This window comes from Bison bison, unplaced genomic scaffold, assembly GCF_000754665.1.
Source record: "Bison bison bison isolate TAMUID 2011002044 unplaced genomic scaffold, Bison_UMD1.0 scf7180017864465, whole genome shotgun sequence".
In the NCBI taxonomy this organism is placed as follows: domain Eukaryota; kingdom Metazoa; phylum Chordata; class Mammalia; order Artiodactyla; family Bovidae; genus Bison; species Bison bison.
The window spans coordinates 3,298,080-3,319,939 of NW_011495026.1; the positions used below are offsets into that span (position 1 = coordinate 3,298,080).

Below are 21,860 nucleotides of genomic sequence, written 5' to 3' on the forward strand. Positions count from 1 at the left end.
AACAGAAAGAGAAATTAAGGAAACAATTCCATTCACCATTGCAACGAAAAGAATAAAATACTTAGGAATATATCTACCTAAAGAAACTAAAGACCTATATATAGAAAACTATAAAACACTGGTGAAAGAAATCAAAGAGGACACTAATAGATGGAGAAATATACCATGTTCATGGATTGGAAGAATCAATATAGTGAAAATGAGTATACTACCCAAAGCAATTTATAGATTCAACGCAATCCCTATCAAGGAGATCTATTTAAAAACCATTTAAAGTTTACATATTAACATAGAAGGTCTGTAACTGTAATATATCTGTACTAATCTTACTTGAATGAGAGATTATTGTTATTTTATAGATTAAATTTTAAGATTTCTTATGGGGAAAAAAGATTTGCCGTACAAGAAGCAAAATATATAAAGCTATATGGTATTGGCACAGGAATAGATAATTTCAACAGAACATGGAACATGAACAAATTTTGTGCATGATAATACAGCACTTCAAATGAAAAAATGATGGGAAAATTTTAAATCATTTAGTATATTGTTTTTTTTCTGGTTTATAGTCCTGAGTTTATTCTTGTAGCCATGTGTTCTCCCTCTTTTTTTAATTTATCTTTTTTAATTGGAGTATAATTGCTTTACAGTGTTGTATTAGTTTCTGCTGTACAACAGCGTAAATCAGCTATATGTATACATATATCCCTTCCCTCTTGAACCTCTCTCCCATTCCTCCCATCCCACCCCTCTAGGTTAGTATATTCTTTATTCAGTATACAGAGTCAATTCCAGATGGATTAAAAAGCTAAATTCAAAACAAGGAAAGTATTAGAAGAAATTAGATTATTCGTATTATCTTTGAGTCTTTCTAATCAAAACAAAAACCCACAGTGCAAAAATTGATTAATTTGTTTCACACTAAAAATTAAAATTCTCTGTGAAGAAATGCTAAACAAAGATAGAAAAACAAATACAAACGACAAAAAAATAAAGATCGACATGCAGAATCCATAGAGTTCAGTAATTTAGAAAAAGAGTAATAACCTAATGGACGGACACAGTATGTGAGCATGCAGATTACAAAGGTAGATGTACAGAGTTCCTTTAAACCAACTCAGCCACACTATACACTGAAGAAATATTGTATGAAGAAATGCAAATGTAAACAATTTTGCCCAGCAAATTGGCAAAAATGTAAAAGATGCTTAACATGCAGCATCTGCAAACACATGAGAGAACGGAAATGGGGTATACAGTACTGGTGGAAATATAAACTTGCAAATCCTTTGTATGCTGCTGCTGCTAAGTCACTTCAGTCGTGTCCGACTCTGTGCGACCCCATAGACGGCAGCCCACCAGGCTCCCCCATCCCTGGGATTCTCCAGGCAAGAACACTGGAGTGGGTTGCCATTTCCTTCTCCAATGCATGAAAGTGAAAAGTGAAAATGAAGTCACTCAGTCGTGTCTGACTCTTAGCAACCCCATGGACTACAGCCCACCAGGCTCCTCTGTCCATGGGATTTTCCAGGCAAGAGTACTGAAGTGGGGTGCCATCGCCTTCTCTGAAATCCTTTGTATAAGGTAATGTAAAAATTTCAACCATGCATACTCATTTGCAACACCAGGTACCAGAATCTGTCCAGAAGAAATGCTTGTGTATGTGTAAACACGCAGTAACGTATTTTGTTCCTGCCATCAGCCCAGGCCTTTTTATATCTTTAACCATGGCTGTTAAAGTAGCCTGGATCACCCTGGTTTCTACCATCTTTTTTTTTCCTTCACTCTATTCCATCTTGCATACTGCTCTCAGAAGTATTTTCCTAAAAAGCAAATAGAGTCCTGGCCCTGTTTACTTAAATATTTTATTGTTGCCTGAATGTTTAGTTCAGTTTGGGGTTTTTTGGCAGTCTTTGCTCCACCTTATTGTCAGCAGTCTGCCTGTCCCTACCTTGTGAAGGGCATGTTCCAGCCACACTGAACAACTGCCCAAGAAGCCAAACATTGGTAAGGCCAGCCCTTTTACCAAGCCTAGTCTTCACTTCATTTACCCATTATGTATTTATTGAGTGGCACTATTCTTAAAGTACTAAGGATAACAGCAAAGCCCAAGGTCCCCCTCACCTTTTTTGAAGCTATTAGAGTATTGATGGGAAAGAGGAAAATATTGAATAAACAAATATAATACATACATGTAAATAAATAAATTTTCTTCCTTCCAGACCTGATTCAGATATCATTTTTTTCTGTAAGGCATTCTTTATCCCCCTGACAGAGTAAATCTTTTTTCTTCCCGATTCCCATACCACTCTGCTCATTCGTCTTTATGACACTTACTGAATTGTAGCATAACTATCATTTATAGTCACCTCTTCTACAAACTGTGAGCTAACATCCTGCCCCAGTGTGTAGTTGTTCAATAAAATTGTATTGAATATATGAATGAATAATGTACAGTGTGTAATATTATCTTCTCTTGTCCAGTGACTGGACAATTCATGTATATTTATATGAATTACACAGCATTTGAGACTAAGGAATTCTCTTCAGTCTTTGACACATTATTCTTGGCTGTATATATGTAATGTTTGGCTACCATAACTGCTTTTCTTAAAAAAAAAAAAAAAAAATTTTTTTTTTAAATTTTAATTAGTAGAATGAGAGGCAGCTGCAGGTACTGGCAGATTACAAAATGCGTAATTACTAAAAGTAACTGAAGCATATTATAGTATAATTCAACAGAAAAAAAAACATCTGGCACATACTATGTTAATTTGTCATAAGAGAGTTTCAGAGAAAGCCTTTGCTGCAGCTGGCAGATCCATCATTTCCCTGAAACGAATAGTATACCTTTTGTTTTCGATTCTCTCATATAGTATAAAATGGAGCCTTGTGCGATTTAATCTTTAGTCATCACTAAAGGATGTCATGCGTTGAGGAAATTTTCCCTTACGGTGTATCAACCAAAATACACTTGACCCATCCTTAAAACTTAAACTGTCTCAATAATAACAAAATGATCTGAGTAATTATAGTAATTAATTATGATGCCTGAGATACTGGCCCACATTCAAACTCTCATCCCATGCCTTCAGGAACCATGGCTTCTCTTCTCTTATTTAAAGTATCTGTGATATTTTCAAAGAGACTAGTGCATTGTGGGAAAGCTTTGCCCTTCACCTCACAGCCACACCTCTTCAGTTGCGTATATACTCTTGAGAGCTGAAGTATATTCAGAGTAGAAATGTTCTCTTTCAGCATGAGTTCAGATGTCTATTTCTATGACAGAGACAAACTGAAAAAGGCTAATTATTGTTATAAAACAGCTTCTAATGTTGACCTTTTTGAAATAATCTGTATTTCCAGCTGTCTACTGAACATTTCAATAGGTACCTCACACTCAGTATTTTCAGTATTGTGAACTAATTTCACCTAGCCCAGGTCCGGTATTTTATTTCATCCCATATTTTTCCGTGTGTGGTACTGTCTACCCACTTGCTCAGCAGAACTCTGGGTGTCAACCCCTTCTTTTCCTCACACCCCTAATTATCAAGTGTTGTTCATGCTGCCTCCTAAGTAACTCTTGAATCCGTCCATTTCCCTCCAACAGTCGAGGCTATCAACATTGCTCACCTAGATTACTGCTAAAAGCCCCTAATTTACTACAGTCATGTTACTTACTATTTTTCCTGCTGTAATCAGCAAGATTCTCTGATTTTTTCATGTCACTTCTCTCCTTAAAATACTTCAGTGCCTCCCCAGTGGACTGATAATTAAGTCTCCACTTCCCATCAAAACATGTAACACCCTTGCGTTTCCTTATATTACCTTATACATATAAAATCCAAGCTGTATTTCTCCATTCCCAGCTTCTTCCTCTCCCACCCCCACCCCCATATCCTAGTAACAGTCTGTCCCATTCACACTGAGCTTCCTTTCAGATTTCTAAATTTATTATCCCTTCTTATTTCCTGGCCTTCACACATGGATTTGATTGTAACACTCTTCGTTACCCTGCTTTTGTCCATCTAACTTCTATTTATCTTTCATATATCAGCTGAAAAACCTACTTCCTCTGAGAGACAGCTCTAATCCCCTAATCCTCCATATGTGTTCCCATAGCACTGTGAACTTTTTGTAGCATTTACTACCTATAGCATAAACCTCATAGCTCCTCACAGTTTCTGGTTGTTCCTAAGCTTCACTGTGGCGGGAACTGGATCTTGTTCTTCCTCATCTCCATAGCACCTAGCAAAGACACTCACTCCAGTATTTATTGAACAAGTAGGCTTTATAGTTCTGTCAATCTTATCCTAAGATCAGCATTTAAAATTATATGTTATGAGGAAAATTCACACAGTTCTTTGAAACTTTGAGTTCATTCTTCAAATAAAATAAGCTTTCTGTGGATGATTTCTGTAAATCAAATTCTGTAGCACATTGGTTTTTGTAGCAGTAGTCTCCTCACTTTATCACACCACTTGATGGCTACTTTAAATGTAATCACTGAATTATGTAATTAGTTGTGATATGACAGCAAGTAAGTGGCGAAAACTTTGAAAAAGTGAGATGTAGGATATTAGAAATGTTCTGATTGAATGGACTAGTTAACTGATTCTGTGGAATTAACTAAAATTTACCAGGGCTAAAAATCACCGTCTGTGTGCCAGGCACTGTTCTAAGCTTTGTGGATGTACTTTCTCTTTTAGGACTTTCATTCCAGGATAGGGAGAGAAATAATAAGAAGGTGAACTAACAAGTAAACAAAATGATTCTTTGTATTTTAAATTGCATGAAGAAAACAAATGTAATGGTGTGATAGATGATAATTCAGACAGGTTGGGAGCTACAAGGGCTGGACTGTTTCTTAAAAAGTAGTCCAAAAAGGTGATATTTAAGCTGAGGCTCGAATGATAGAAAGAAATCAACTATATGAAAAAGCCAAGGAAATATTCCAGGCAGATGGTAATTAGAAGAATAGTAAGTACAAAGGTGCAGTGTTCAGGAACAGCCCCGTGTTCAATATAGTGAGTGAGGGGAGAGAGTGCTGTCAAGGTGAGGAACTAGGCAAGGATCAGACCTTGCAATCTTGTAGGCTATAATAAGTCAGCTGCTTGTACTTAATTTAAGCAAGGTATTTAAGTAGGACTATTTTAAGTTAAAGTCCAAAGTGTAGCAGTAGGAAATCATTGGAGAATTTTAGTCATTTCTAGGTCTTGAAAAGGCCTCTTTAGCAATTATGTGGAAAATAAACTACATAAGGGGCAAAGAGAGTCAGGGAAACCAGATATTAGATTGTGACAGTATTCCAGGTAATAGATGACAGTGGCTTAGTACAGAACATGGTGGGCGGAGATGGAGAGAAATGGGCAGTTAGGAAATATTTTAAGGAGGCATAGGGTAAACCTTCTGGCTCAGCTGGTAAAGAATCCACCTGCAAACCAGGAGACCTGGGTTTGATCCCTGGGTTGGGAAGATCCCCTGGAGAAGGGAAAGACTACCCACTCCAGTATTCTGGCCTGGAGAATGCCATGCACTGTATAGTCCATGAGGTTGCAAAGAGTCGGACACGACTGAGCAACTTTCACAGGGTAAACCTTACAAAAGTCAAACATAAGGGGTGAGAAAATGGAGGGAATCAAAGACGATGCTGAAGCTTTAACCTGAGCATCTGGGTAGACAGTGATGATGTCCTTCGAGGGAGGGAGGAAGCTTGGGAAGGTACAGGTAAGAAGTGGTTGCCATTTTGGACAGGTTGCTTTGAGGTGCTCACTCGTATTCCTCTAGGCTCGTGTTGTCGTTCAGTTACTCAGTTGTGTCTGGCTCTTAGCAACCACGTGGAATGTAGCATGCCAGGCTTCCCTGTCCATCACGAACTCCCGGTGCTTGCCAAACTCATGTCCATTGAGTCGATGATGCCATCCAACCATCTCATCCTGTATTGTCCACTTCTCCTCCTGCCTTCAGTCTTTCCCAGCATCAGGGTCTTTTCCAGTGAATCAGCCAAAGTATTAGAGCTTCAGCTTCAGCATCAGTCCTTCCAAAATGTCAGGGTTAATTTCCTTTAGGATTGACTGATTAGATCTCCTTGCTGTCCAAGGGATTCTCAAGAGTCTTCTCCAACACCAGTTTGAAAGCATCAGTTCTTCAGCACTCAGCCTTCTATATGGTCCAATTCGGACGTAGGTGCATGACTACCAGAAAGACCATAGCTTTGACTATACAGACTTTTGTCGGCAAAGCAACATCTCTGCTTTTTAACATGCTGTCTAGGTTGGTCATAACTTTTCTTCCAATGAACAACTAATTTCATGGCTGTAGTCACCATCCTCAGTGATTTTGGAGCCCAAGAAAATAAAGTCTCTCACTGTTTCCATTTTGTCCTCATTTGTTTGCCATGAAGTGATGGGACCAGATGCCATGATCTTGGTTTTTTGAATGTTGAGTTTTAAGCCAGCTCTTTCACTCTCATCAAGAGGCTCCTTAGTTCCTCTTCACTTTCTCCCATAAGGGTGGTGTTATCTGCATATCTGAGGTTATTGATATTTCTCTCAGCAATCTTGATTCTAGCTTGAGCTTCATCCAGCCCAGCATTTCACATGATGTACTCTGCATGTAAGTTAAATAAGCAAGGTGACAATATACAGTCTTGACATATTCCTTTCCCAATTTTGAACCAATCCATTTTTCCAAGTTTGTTTCTCACCGTTGCTTTTTGACCTGCAGACAGGTTTCTCAGGAGGCAGGTCAGGTGGTCTGGTATTCCCATCTCTTTAAGAATTTTCCACAGTTTGTTGTGATCCACACAGTCAAAGGCTTTAGCATAGTCAATGACACAGAAGTAGATGTTTTTGAAACTGTGCATTCAGATGGAGTTTATCTTCCCTTTTCTCCTTGGCCTTTCGCTTCTCTTCTTTTCTCAGCCGTTTGTAAGGCCGCCTCAGACAACCATTTTACCTTTTTGCATTTCTTTTTCTTGGGGATGGTTTTGGTTACTGCCTCCTGTACAGTGTTACAAAGCTCCATCCATAGTTCTCTCAGGCACTCTCTTTACCAGATCTAATCCCCTGAATCTATTTGTCACTTCCACTGTAGAATCATAAGGGAGTCGATTTAGGTCATGCCTTACTGGCCTAGTGTTTTTCACTACTTTCTTCAATTTAAGTCTGAGTTTTGTGAGAAGACGCTCCTAATATGAGCCATGGTCAGCTCCTGGTTTTGTTTTTGCTAATTCTGTAGAGCTTCTCCTAGTTTGGCTGCAAAGAATATAATCAATTAATTTCAGTATTGACTATCTGGTGATGTCCATGTGTAGAGTCATTACTTGTGTTGTTGGAAGAGGGTGTTTGCTATGACTAGTGTGTTCTCTTGGCAAAACTCTGTTAGCCTTTGCCCTGCTTCATTTTGTATCCCAAGGCCAAACTTGGCTGTTACTCCAGGTATCTCTTGACTTCCTACTTTTGCATTCTAGGCCCCTCTAATGAAAAGGACATCTTTTTTTGGTGTTAGTTCTAGAAGGTCTTACAGGTTTTCATAGAACCATGCAACTTCAGCTTCTTCAGCAACTTCAGTGATTGGGGCATAGACTTGGATTACTATGATACTGAATGGTTTGCCTTGGAAATGAACCAAGATCATTGTGTAGTTTTGGAGATTGCACCCAAGTACTGTATTTTGGACTCTTTTGTTGACCATGAGGGCTTCTGCATTTCTTCTTAGGGATTCTTGCCCACAGTAGTAGATATAATGGTCATCTGAATTAAATTTGCCCATTCCAGTCCATTTTAGTTCACCGATTCCTAAAATGTGGATGTTCACCCTTGCCATCTCTTGTTTGACCACTTCCAGTTTACCTTGATTCATGGACCTAACATTCCAGGTTCCTATGCAATATTGTTCTTTATTTTCACCACCAGACACATCCACAACTGGGAGTCATTTCTGCTTTGGCCCAGCCTCTTCTTTCCTTCTAGAGCTATTTCTCCACTCCTCTCCAGTAGCATATTGGACTGGGTCATGGCCTAAATGAAATCACTTAGGAGGATCTAAGTGCAGATTGGGAAAGAAGGAACCTGGACTATGACCTTATATTGCTAAAGCTGGCCTGCAAACCTGTGGTGTTTTTAGTTAACTAAATGAGATTTGAACCTGTTTTCATATTTAGGTCTTTTGAGGTCACAGTTTTTGCGGTTACCATTTTGCTGCATGCTCAGGATTAAATTTTTTTCACTTTGCCTATAGATCTTGATATTATGCCACAGACATACTTTAATAATACCTCTCTTAAATGATTGGGCTTAAGGTAAGAGGCAATGTGATTTAGTTGAGAGAACATTTTGATAAAAAGATTGAGTATGAAACTCATTTTTTCTTTCAGTCACTGCCTGACCTTAGGAACATTAATTTTCTGAGTCTTAATTTCTTTATCTATAAGATGAGAATAACTACTACTTGGCAACATTGAAGTTACAATAGAAGTGAAAGTCACTCGGTCATGTCCGACCCCATGGACTGTACAGTGCATGGAATTCTCCAGACCAGAATACTGGAATGGGTAGCCTTTCCCTTCTCCAGGGGATCTTCCCAACCCAGGGATCGAACCCAGGTCTCCCGCATTGCAGGCGGATTCTTTACCAGTTGAGCCACAAGGGAAGCCCAAAGTTATAATAAGGTACAATATTAATTGTATCAGGTGTAGTGGAAAACCCTCCTGGCTGATGTCCACTTAATCATGGGCATCATCAACCACTGAAGTTTCTGTATAAAGCATGCTGACTAATGCCCAAGGCACTCTGTGTGCTCTTGTCTAATCCACTTAGATACTCTAGTGTTGTCTGACACTGTCGGTATCGGTGTGATTGTTCCCAAACCAGGTTATATGCCAGTTTCAGAACTACATAATAAATTAAACCAGTGATATGTGAGTAGAAAGGAAAAGTTGTTGTTTCTTTTTAAATGGAATTGTATACTTTGGAGAATATGCTATTGAATTAAGTCTAGATAAGCAACTGTAAAATAGGGTGAATACTGTAAAAATCTAGACTAATTCTGTATTTGGATTGTTTGCCAAGTGCCTTTAAATTCTTGTACCACCATAATGAAACCAAAAGTGGAAATAATTAGATGATATCATTATGGATGTGGCTTGTGTAAGAAAGACATTCAACATTAGAACACTCCAATCAGTCTGCTCGTACTCTAAAAGGAAAAAATTTCTTTCAGAATTTTGTATATTCCAGGCAAAAAACTCAGCCAAAATCCTTATCCTTCCTTAGTGCTCAGACCTCTTAAAAATCAGAGGAAGACTCTGGATCTTCTTCCCAGACGGGATAAATGTGAAGATCTGGGGTACAGTTCAGGGTGTTTGTGAACCTACCCAAAGCCTCTCCATGGGCCAGAGGAAGGGCCCTGGCCTTGGTGCTTACTCCTCACCCACTTCTGTCTCCAGTTGAGGAACCGGATGACTTCCCAGTGTTGATTCTAATATTTTCTTAGTAGATGCAGCATTCATTTCTTTGTTTATAAATCATTTTGTGAAATTTTCTCTGCACAGAATGTAGTAAATTAGTTACCTTTTACAACTAGTTTTTCAATTATGATTTGTAGGCGTGACTAGGACTTTCTCTCGCGTGCACATGAATTGATATTTGTGAGCTGAAAATTGTTTAGGACACCAGTGGACTACGCAGCTCCCACTGGGGTTGTAAAGAACGCCTGTTTCTTCTGTAGCTACAGGAAATCGGTAGGAGGTACTTTTACCTTAAACCTTATAACGTGTTATATACTATGCTAGAAATTATACAGAACTTGGGTACAGTTTCATTTAAATTTTGTATCTAGTATAAAGTGATCTTTAGCTGCCATGATGTCACACAGAAACTGGAAATGCCATCTATCTCTGTACCTCCTGGCCGGCTGCGCTTAAGTCATCCTTGATAGATATGGACATTTCTGTTTTTAAAGATTTCCAGTGAAGAGATTATATAGCTTTACTTGGCAAGTGTTTGAAGTGTAATACCACCGTGAAACTTTCTGGAAAGTTTTATTTTATGTATATCCTAAATCACTAATGATGTAGGGAATTCTCAATTATGTTCCCTAATGAAGAGACATTTTCTCATAGATAATAGAGAGTCAGATCATCCTCCTGGGTCTTTCCTTTATCCCTGCAGTGAAATATCCTGACAGAGAAATAAGGAGTTGCAAAGTACTGACAGGCAGGCTCTAGGAAGGTCTCAAGGGACAGAGCTAGTGAAATCACTTTTCTCCCCAACCTTTAATACCTTCTAAAATTTCATTCAGGAGTGAAACTTAAAGGAAGTGCTTAACTTAAAAGTTACCTTTCCTTGGGGTCTTCAAGTCCTTTGGAGAAAGTAGCAGACTATAAGTACATTTTTTTTAATCTTTATCTAAAATACGTTTTCTAATTGCTAAGTTCCCTATGAAAATTTAGCCATAAATCTGCAAATATTTATTAAATCCCTATGTGTAAAGTCCTTAGGCATATACAGTAGAAACTAAAAACAATCCCCTTTTTACAGTTTCCATTGTAATTGGGGGCATGCGCGTATGTGTGTACTTGTATACGCATATACACATATATAAACCACCCATTAGAATTACAATAGGCAATTGCTAAATGTCTTCTACATAAGATAAGTATGAACACATTGCTGTGAGAAGAGAACCGTCTGGATTAGAGTGAACCAGGAAGGAGACATGGAAAGAAGTGGAGCAATGGTGGAATCTTAAAGAGTAGGCAGGACTTTCATGGAAAATCCACAAAAGAGGATATAAAAAATGACATGAACATGAGCTTAGAGATGGCACACATGTGTTTTGTTGGCCAGACAGTGAGAACTGAAGTGGAAGGTTCCTATTGAAGAGAAGATTGGAAAGATAAAGTACACAAAGTTTTGGAAGAATCTGAATGTCCATCTCAGAAATTTTGACTGTTTTGTCCAGTAACAGAGAGCCACTGGAAGTTACTGCTCAAGGAAGCAAATTATTGAAGTGGTGCTTTAGAAGGAGAAGTAGCCAGTGGTGGGCACATTAGGGAAAAGTACACTGTTAATTGAGCACCACTGTATGCACCGATGGGTGCTTTGCATACAGTTTTTTACCTGATACTGAGAACCCAAGCAGTTGGCAGCTGCAGTAAATCTAAAAATTAAGTTATAAGAACTTGTTGTGATGGTCACACTGAATAGAAATGAACAATAGATGCAAGAAATCCTACTGCACAGAAGAATCTCTTTAGGGCCGAACTAGATGTTGCATTCAAGAGAAAGCGAGAGAACCAACTTTACAGTTTTTAACCTAAGCAGTGATGTTGTCAGTATAAGGACTGAGTAGGAAGATGAAAAATAGGTTGTATCTCAGCACTGAGAGAGAAAGTAGATTGGCAGGGTAGTGCAAAAAGTTTGATGTTAGTCATGTTAAATTTGAGTGTAGGACTGAAGCTTTAGGGAAGAAATCAGAAGTAAAAATATAATTTGTCAGGTTTCCAGGTAAGTATCTATGCTCCTTAAAATATCCCGTACACACACAAACATGCTCTTTTATTTAGTCATCTAACCAACATTCAGCAGTTGCCTGCCGTGGTGCACAGTACAGGGGAGAGGCTAAGAGCACAGGCTGGAACCAAAGGGCCTGGTTTTCCAATCCTGACTCTCAGCTGACTAGCTGTGTGACTCCAGGCAAGTTACTTAAATTGATTTGTAAATGCCTCTGCCTCTAAATCGTCTTGTGTGTAAAAAGGGGATCTCACAGGGTTATTATGAAAGCTAGAGAAGTTAGTTTATATAAAGCACTTAGAGTTCAGTTCAGTCGCTCAGTTATGTCCAACTCTTTGCAACCCCGTGGACTGCAGCACACCAGGCCTCCCTGTCTGTCTCCAATTCCTGGAGTTTACTCCAACTCATGTCCATTGAGTCGGTGATGGCATCCAGCCATCTCATTCTCTTATCCCCTTCTCCTCCCACCTTCAGTCTTTCCCAGGATCAGGGTCTTTTCAAATGAGTCAGTTTTTTGCATCAGGTGACCAGAGTACTGGAGTTTCAGCTTCAACATCAGTCCTTCCAATGAATATTCAGGACTGATTTCCTTTAGGATGGACTGCTTGGATCTCCTTGCAGTCCAAGGGACTCTCAAGAGTCTTCTCCAACACCACAGTTCAAAAGCATCAATTCTTCGTCACTCAGCTTTCTTTATAATCCAACTCTCACATCCATACGTGACTACTGGAAAAACCATATCCTTGACTAGATGGACCTTTGTTGGCAAAGTAATGACTCTGCTTTTGAATATGCTGTCTAGGTTGGTCATAACTTTTCTTCCAAGGAGTAAACATCTTTTAATTTTGTGGCTGCAGTCACCATCTGCAGTGATTTTTAAGCCCAAAAAAATAAAGTCAGCCCCTGTTTCCATTGTTTTCCCATCTATTTGCCATGAAGTAATGGGACTGGATGCCATGATCTTAGTTTTCTGAATGTTAAGCTTTAAGCCAACTTTTTCACTCTCCCCTTTCACTTTCTTCAAGAGGCTCTTTAGTTCTTCACTTTCTGCCATCAGGGTGGTGTCATCTGCATATCTGAGGTTATTGATATTTCTCCCAGCAATCTTGTGGGAGCTTGTGGATTCCAATCTTGTGGATTCCAGCTTGTGCTTCATCCATCCCAGCGTTTCTCATGATGTACTCTGCATGTAAGTTAAATAAGCAGGGTGACAGTATACAGCCTTGACGTACTGCTTTCCTGATTTGGAACCAGTCTATTGTTCCATGTCCGGTTCTAACTGTTGCTTCCTATAGGTTTCTCAAGAGGCAGGTCAGGTGTCTGGTATTCCCATCTCTTTCAGAATTTTCCAGTTTGTTGTGATCCACAAAGTCAAAGGCTTTGGCATAGTCAATAAAGCAGAACTAGATGTTTTTCTGGAACTCTCTTGCTTTTTCAGTGATCCCTCAGATGTTGGCGATTTGATCTCTGATTTCTCTAAGTCACAGATTAAAAAAATTCCTCAACAGTTTCCAGAGAACTAGTATTTTATTTTTATTTGACTAAGCTACTTAAAATTAGTCTCTTTAATATTTGAGATTGAAAAAATAAACTTTAGAAACAGAAAAAAGGCATCTATTGCCTTTTCTAAATCCAGCTTAAACATCTGGAGGTTCAAGGTTCACATTTTGTTGAAGCCTGGCTTGGAGAATTTTCAGCATTACTTTAGTAGTGTGTGAGATGAGTGCAGTTGTACAGTAGTTTGAATATGCTGTCTAGGTTGGTCATAACTTTTCTTCCAAGGAGTAAACATCTTTTAATTTTGTGGCTGAAAAGTTATGACCAACCTAGACAGCATATTCAAAAGCAGCATATTCAAAATGCCATTCTTTGGCATTGCCTCTCTTTGGCACTGGAATGAAAACTGACCTTTTTAGTTTAGCGTATTTAGAGTAGCACTGTGCAACGTTGCTTCAGTCATGTCTGACTCTGCGACCTGTGGACTGTAGCCTGCCAGGCTCCTCTATCCATTAGATTCTCCAGGCAAGAATACTGGAGTGCGTTGTCATGCCCTCCTACAGGGGACCTTCGCAACCCAGGGATCGAACCCATGTCTGTTATATCTCCTGCATTGGCAGGCGGGTTTTGATCACTAGCACCACCACACAGAGTAAGCACTAGGGGAACGTTTGCTATTATTACTACCATTACCATTATCTCCACTTTCTTGGTGGAGAGCAGTGTTGCTCACTGTCCAGTGAGGGTGACTGCTTGATACACAATAGAACAGACATTTTCACAGATGGAAAAGTAACTTAAAGTTAATAATCTGTTCAAGATGGAGGGGATATATGTGTGTGTATGGCTGATTCATGTTGTTATATGGCAGAAACTAACACAACATTGTAAAGCAGTTGTCCTCCAATTAAAAATAAATGCATTTTTTTAAAGTTAATAATTTGTATCATTGTGATCCTAAATTTTGTGTGAAATTATTACTAATAGTAATTATTAGAAATTATTTGTATTATTCAAATAAATTGTCATGGGTAAGCAAATAGCATAGGTATCAAATCATGCAGTAGGTGTTATCTGAAAAGGTATAGACTGAGTGTTGGCAACTTTATAAATACGATCACTGTATCATCTTCCTCTCCACAGTACTCAGAGGTTATTTCTCCTTAGCACTAGTGTGCATACCTTTTAATTACATTCAGCCCAGAAGGCTGGCCACATTAGTCATTTTGCTTTTCTTTGTTATGGTGAGGAGTAATAGTAATTTAACCCATGCCTCTTACATCTAACCTGCATTGGCAGGTGGATTCTTTACCCCTAGTGCCACCTGGGAATCCTGTAAGCCACACAAGATACTTTAAGCACAGCAGTTTATCCTACCCTATTGTCATATGTGTGCATGAATGCTCAGTCATGTCTGACTCTTTGCAACCCCCTGGACTGTAGCCCGCCAGGCTCCTCTCTCTATGAAAATTTCCAGGCAATACTGGAACAGGTTGCCGTTTCCTCCTTCAAGGACCTTCCAGGGATCAAACCAGCGTCTCCTGTGTCTCCTGCCTTGGCAGGTGGACTCTTTACCACTAGCACCACCTGGTATTGTTACCACCAAAATTAGCTCAGGTGAAACAATTGAATTTGTCTGTCCCGCACTCAGTGACCAGTACTCAAGCTCCTCGTTGTCAGTGGCCTGACCTGTACTGATGAAGCCACTGAGTAGGAGTGAACGTTTCCCATTCATCCGCAAGTTCTGTTATGACACCATCCATGTTGACTACCACCCACAAGGAGTGTTCAGTAGATATTTGTGAAGTTGATTTGTGGACATTTTTTGTTCTATCCTATGTATTTATAACAAATAGCTTGCTGATTTTAACAACTATCCATTCAAATATAGGACACTTACAGGACTTACCAGGTTTTTAGGCTCACTTTGAAAAAAAATCAAAGCTGATAACTGGAAGTGTTGATCTACTGACTTATTTTAGAAGCAGAAGGTCAGAGGATAAAAACCAGTCCTGAATGAACTATTTAATACTATTTAATACTCAGAGATTAATTTGATCTGTAAAAGTTATTTTAAAGTCTCCATTGTATCTGCTTCTAACCTGGGACTTTTGAGATTATCTTTGGCCAAAGGGAATATAATGCTTATATGTTGAACAGCAACAAAAAAAGATGACACTTATGTGCATAATTCTGTCTAATAAAGCATAAAGGATATGAATGCATAAGATAAAGCAAATAACAACCAAAACTTATATTTTAATCCTGAATATACTAAGCTGAAATGGTGTTTGGAGTGATTAACATTACCTTAAATTTCCAAGAATTGAGCCTCTCTAAGAAGTGCTATATATGAACATTAAAAACAACAAATACTGTATGTTTAATATGAATATACTTTTATTTTAATGCCAAATAATATCAGTGATATAAAGGATACTTTGGCACTTTCAAAATATGTGAGGGGAGGTTTGATTTTTTTATTGTGGTAAAATATACCTAATATAAAATGGACAATTTTAAGCTTTATTTAAATTGTAAATTTACTGTCTCAATCGATTTTAAGTGAACAGTTCAGTAGTGTTAAGTGCATTCTCGCTGTTGTCCTTGCACACAAGATATTTTTTGTTTAGAACATGAACATGTACCTCACTAATAAAGATTCTATTTTGTTAGGTTTTTGAACAGCTATATTAATGGTTTTCTCTTCTCTTCTTTTTCCTCTCTCTTGATTAATAGGAGTGAGCTGAGTCGACAGAAACTTCATACCCAAGAGCTGCTTTCTCAGCTGGAAATGGCAAATGAAAAGGTAGTTGAGGTAAGATAATGGCCCTCCTGGGAAGCGCACACTATAGAATCTTACCTGAGCCAAGTCCAAATTAATTCTCTACTTGGAAATGACCATGCGGATGTGAGTATTTCTTGCAGAAATCATACATAGCACTAAAAGTCCACACATAATATAATGCGAATAAAAGCTTTGGAAGTCAGTGATTCATCATATTTAAATGACAAAGACAGAGCTCCTATTTCAGTTTCACCATATAGCTTGTGCTGTTTCAGAAGTGTTAGGATCCTCTTTATTTCTGTGCCTGTCTAAGATTTTTTTTTTTTAACCCAGTTCCACTAATTTTGTTTTAATCCATCAGAAAAGACATGTAGGAAATACTTTTGCCTACTGGAATATATGAAAGCATTCCTTTACATTAATGCTTTAGAACTAAAGTTAACAAGGGTTTATTGTCGTTTTCGTTGAAGAAAAAGGGTTAAACAATTTCTAGATTATGATTAGAACTTTCTAGAACTCTACTTCTTTATTTGATGTTTTAATTTCTAACATATTTCTTGGAATTTCATTAACAGGCTGTATGGCCCACTAGCTCTCTATGGCTTTCCGTAGGAGCCATAGTGAAGTCATTGCTCTTCAGTCTTATAGCATTATAAACTGACATGAGAAATTTAGAAAACAATTAGACCATAGCCATTAAAATACTCTTTGATGTAGCTCCCCCTTCCAGGAATCTGTCCTAAGGAAATAATTTAAAATATGAAAAAAATTTTAAAGGAAAATATTCAACACAGTAATGTTAATTTTTTTGGAAGATCAAAAGCAACTCAAACGATCAGTTAGAAAAAGAACAATTGCATATATTATGATTTATCTAATCTGGATTCTGCTTTCACCATTATGGTAGCAGCACAGAAATATGTACCTTATATATCATCTGATTGTAACTATGAAAATGATTATTATAGAGGATGGCAGTTTTTCCTCAGGTTGTCTCTAATGTTAATGATGTGCCTCTTAAATTTAAGGCTACATATTTAAACATCTTGGTAAATTGGAGCAGCTAATAGAGTTCTCTTCATACAATTTAATTTTGCTTTTGGGCACAATAAGAAATAGAATAAGCACATTTTAACAGGATACTGTTATTTCAGTATTTTGTATTACTAGGCATGACATTCACTCTTACCACTTGTATGTTAGGACACAGGAACTATCTAGTTCAAAAAAACTATATAATAATTCTGTGTGTGCACAGACTTTTTTTTTTTTAGGCTAGTAGTTAAGCGTGGAAAAGGCTAATACATCTTTTAATTGATAGATTGCTTGCACTTGTCTGCATTACACCGTGTTGTGACAGACTGACAGTCACGATGCCTGTGTAGTTGCCTGAGGCTGCTCTAACAGAGGAAGAGAGGCTGGGGTGACTCAGTCAGCAGGTACTGGCTGTCTCTCAGTTCTGGAAGCTGGAAGTCCAGACTCAGGAGACAGCAGCTCTGGTTCCTTCCGACTTCCCCAGGAGAGAGTCTGTTCAGGCCTCTCTCCTCACTTCCAGTAGCCTTAGGCACTCCTTGTCTTGCTGATGGTGTCTTCCTATGTTCTTCCCTTTGTACGTGTCAATCTCTATGTCCGAATTTCCCCTTCTTATGAAGACACCAGTCACATTGGTTTAGAACCCACCCTAATGACCTCATCTTAACTTAGTCATCAACAAAGAACCTACTCCAAGTAAGGTCTCATCCATAGCCGAGGGGAAAAGGGCTTCAACGCAACCCTTAGTAGTGCCTTAATAACTCCATTGACCCTGATACCCTCTGACATGCAGATGTATTGGGAAACTTGGAAAAGATTTCTTCTTTTATTACTGTTGTTTGTTGTTGTTTTAGTCACTAAATTGTGCCTGACCCTCCAGGCTCCTCTGTCCATGGGGTGTTCTAGGCAAGAATACTGGAGTGGGTTGGTATTTTCTTCTCCAGAGGATCTTCCTGACCCGGGGATTAAACCCATGTCTCCTGCATTGCAGGAGAGCCGGTGGCTCAGACGGTAAAGCGTCTTCCTGCAGTGCGGGAGACCCAGGTTTGATTCCTGGGTCGAGAAGATCCCCTGGAGAAGGCAATGGCACCCCATTCCAGCACTCTTGCCTGGAAAATCCCATGGACGGAGGAGCCTGACAGGCTACAGTCCATGGGGTCACCAAGAGTGGGACACGACTGAGCGACTTCACTCTCACTTTCTCCTTCATTGCAGGCAGTTTCTTTACCACTGAGCCACCAGGGAAGCCCCACCTTCTCTTTTTTAAATAATGCTTTCAGCATATAAATCATTTAAGATAAGTCTCAATAGTGCAAATGTTACTTGCTCAGTCGTGTCTGACTCTTTGTGACCCCATTGACTGTAGCCCACCAGTCTCCTCTGTCCATAGGATTCTCTAGGCTAAATACTGGAGTGGGTTGCCATTCCCTTCTCCAAGGGATCTTCCTGACCCAGGGATCAAACCTGGATCTCCTGCACTGCAGGCAGATTCTTTACTGCTGAGCCACCAGGGAAGCCCTAACTAAGATAAGTCTAATTCTGTAAAAATCAGGATTTCTGGAATGAGTATTTTCTGCTCCTTGACTTTAATAATGTGTGCACGATGTCACCACTTCCCTGGAAGCTCTGCGAGCACAGTGGTTCGAGCGCCCCAGCCAACAGTGTATGCATCACCTGAGAACCTGACAAAAAGCGCAGAGTGTCAGACTGAGCCCGCCCCTCGTGACACTCTGCTTTGAGGCCCAGGTCTGTGCTCTCACACTCACAGGTGACAGCAGAGCAGTTTTCTAGCATCTCATACTGAACGTCCTCGTCTTCAGGTTCACTTTGCTTCGGATTTAATTCACTTCCTTTGGTGGTTTGTGACAGCGGTGGGTGGTGGTGGGGGTGGGGAAGACACCAATTTAGTCATAATGTAAAACCAGCTTTGAACTTTGGCGTTCATAACTTGAAAAATATGAATTTGGAGATATATTGTCATTACATTTTGTAAGTGATAAAATAATGTTCAGATTTTTCATTGATAATTCCATGAAACACCTCCATGCCACGTACAGATTTCTAACTTGTCTTATATTTCCCCTTAATAGAATGAAAAGTTAATTCTAGAGCACCAGGAAAAATCCAACAGACTTCAGAGGCGACTGAGTGAAGCGGAACAGAGAGCTGCTTCGGCCTCCCAGCAGGTAGGAAGCATCCTCATTATGCCTGGATGATGAGAGTCTGAGTAAGTCACAGATTAAAAACATTCCTCAACAGTTTCCAGAAAACTAGCATTTTATTTTTATTTGACTAAGCTACTTAAAATTAGTCTGTTTAATATTTGAGATTGAAAAAGTAAACTTTAGAAACAGAAATAAACATCACCTGAGTCTAGAACTGCACTGTCCAACATGGATAGATGTAGCCACTAGCCGCTGTTTACATTTAAGTCAGCTAAATTGAAATCCTCACACTATCAGATTTCACATGCTCAAAAGCTACATGAAGCCGTGACTGTCATATTGGCCAGCATCAAATAGAACAGCTCCACAGTCTTCACAGTGAGCACTGCTCTAGAATTATGTTCTGCCTAAAACTAGGCAGGTATTCACGGAGAGATTTGAAAGTGAATCACATTGCTTTGAATATAGTGTTCCAAATTGCACTAACTGTTTTTATTGCAGTTTTTAAATGGAAAAAAATTACCTAGCTTATAGGTTTAACTTCATTTAATGGACATTTGTATGTGACCATATAAATCTCAAATACCACATAAAAGTTGTCCAATGGGAAATAGAGTAGAAAATGCAGAACATCCATGAAATAATAAGGGGCAGTTACTCATAATGCTCACATATCATATAAATGAAATGGGCCATTTGTTCTAAAGTAGGAGCAAATAGTCTCTCCTGTTAGGAACGAAATGAGAGGAGTTTAGTGATTATAAAGATAGGCTGGAAACAGATAGTTTAGACAGAAACAAACCAAGTGTATTATTATATTTGGTTATAAATTTACTGTTTCGATCAAAATTAACATTATTCTTGGATATTATTAGTCTAATAATTAACATTATTCTTGGATAATTTCATATATAGTAAAGCAATTAACTCTAAATACTCACAGAATTCAGTTTGTGATATTTATAGATTTTTTTGTTAACCTGCTTCTGGTATGAGCATGGTGTGGCTCTCAAAATCCAATCATAACTTGCCCTTCTGTTACCTTTCCTTCTTAAAAGTAATTATAGTTTTATCAGGTACGTTTAATTTCTTATGAAATTATGGACTGATGGATGAGATAATTATTTAAGAATTCATTTATTCATTTAGATTATAAGGTTACAGGAGCCAACATGTTCAGGGCAGTATCTTGAGTGGAGGTATTTTGGTGTCTGGCAAATAACCTTGTACCATTAATTAGCCATGTGTCCTTGGGCAGTTTCAACATCTCTAAGCCTCAGTCTGTTCATGTTTAGGATAATAACACCTCCCTGATAGAGTTATTGAAAGATCAAAGGAGTTAACACATATAAAGCTCTTAGCATGGTCATTAAGTGGTAAATAGGTAATTAGATACATAGAAATTAAATTTCTACCTCACAGTCTTTAAAGCTTCAAGTTTATCTTTTTTAAGGACCGTGGTAAAGAAAGTGAAAGTTGCTCAGTCTTGTCCAACTCTTTGCAACCGCAAGGACTACACAGTCCATGGCAGGCCAGAATACTGGAGTGGGTAGCTGTTCCCTTCTCCAGGGGATCTTCCCAACCCAGGGATCAAACCCAGGTTTCCTGCATTACAGGCAGATTTTTTAGCAGCTGAGCCACAAGGGAAGCCCTGTGGTAAAGAAAATGCCTACTTAAAATCAGCTCCCTGGAGTTGGATAGTAACAAGAGTCCAGGTACAGAACCTTGATGATATAATCCAGTTGGCATCTACTCCCATCTCCTTCCCAACAGCATTAAACCTCAACAGTCCACAGTATTTCTCCTGTTATTTAAACTCTCCAATGGCAGAGATTCTCCTAATCTCTTTGTGAACCTTTTTTAAAATGTTTTGTCAGTAACTGCCTTACAGACTTTTCTTTAAATTTTTTGTTCCTGCCATTCTGTTCTCATTTGAAGACAGAAAGTAATCATTGACTATTTTCCCTAAACACAAAGAGGAATTTATTCCCTGGGGTTAGTTTTTTGTTGTTGTTGTTTTCTATTTTAAAAGTATTCAACTCAAACTTTGTTTCTAAGACATATATTCAATTTAAAAAAATTTTTATCTTTGCCTTCTCTGAATCCTTTCTAACTTTCCCATATTCTTCCAGAAATTGGGAACTGCTATTAGAAATACTATCCTGCTAAGGGCTTGATATTCAGTAAAGTAAAGGGGTTAAAAGATTATTGTTGTCTCTCTCATGCTGTCTTTACTCAGGCCGTCTAGCATCTCCTCATCGGCTCAGCACAGACCCTGCGCTGTAGTCATTGAGTCATGCTCGGAACGTGCTATTGTGATCAGCGTTTTCTGTAGGGCCTTCCTCCGTCTTGGGACAATGGTATAGATGGTTAGATATTCTGAGTGCGTCACTCTAAGCTACTGAATGCCGCGTGGTGTTCTTTTCACTGTATGGGATTTTTTAAAACCAGTGTGGTGACACAAAACCTAGAAACGATGAAAATAAATTAATGTGACTATGTAAGATTTCAGATTTCTGCGTAAAAAAGTAACGTCAGTGACAAACTGAGAAAAATAGTTGCAGTGTGTAATGAAAGGCTCCCGTTCTAAGCAGAGTGGCTAATCAACAGCAACCGAAAAGAAGGGCTGCAGTGGAGCAGAGCGCACAGAAGATAAAAGACAGATGGAATAAAGTGGACTTCAGTAGGGGGAAAGGAGAGCTGTGTATAGTACTTTATCATTCTTCAAAAAAAGTGAAGCAGTAATGTGCACATATTCTCATGTAGAATACTTGAAGAAGTTTGTTTAGAGGCTGGGAGTGGTGGTTGTATCTGGGGAGAGGGATGTGGGATGAAGGCGGGGGATGGGGAGGGTTTCTTTAC

General features: G+C 38.8%; 1 protein-coding gene across 3 annotated transcripts in view; it reads left to right on the forward strand.

Annotated features, from left to right (window-relative positions):
* SCLT1 (sodium channel and clathrin linker 1) overlaps nt 1–21,860 on the forward strand; it is a 230,296-nt gene that overhangs the window by 205,619 nt on the left and 2,817 nt on the right. For all 3 annotated transcript variants that reach the window (XM_010860232.1, XM_010860233.1, XM_010860234.1), the window contains 2 exons: nt 15,753–15,831; nt 18,924–19,019. In XM_010860232.1, coding sequence (XP_010858534.1) covers nt 15,753–15,831; nt 18,924–19,019 — 175 coding nt within the window. The remainder of the gene's footprint in view (nt 1–15,752; nt 15,832–18,923; nt 19,020–21,860) is intronic.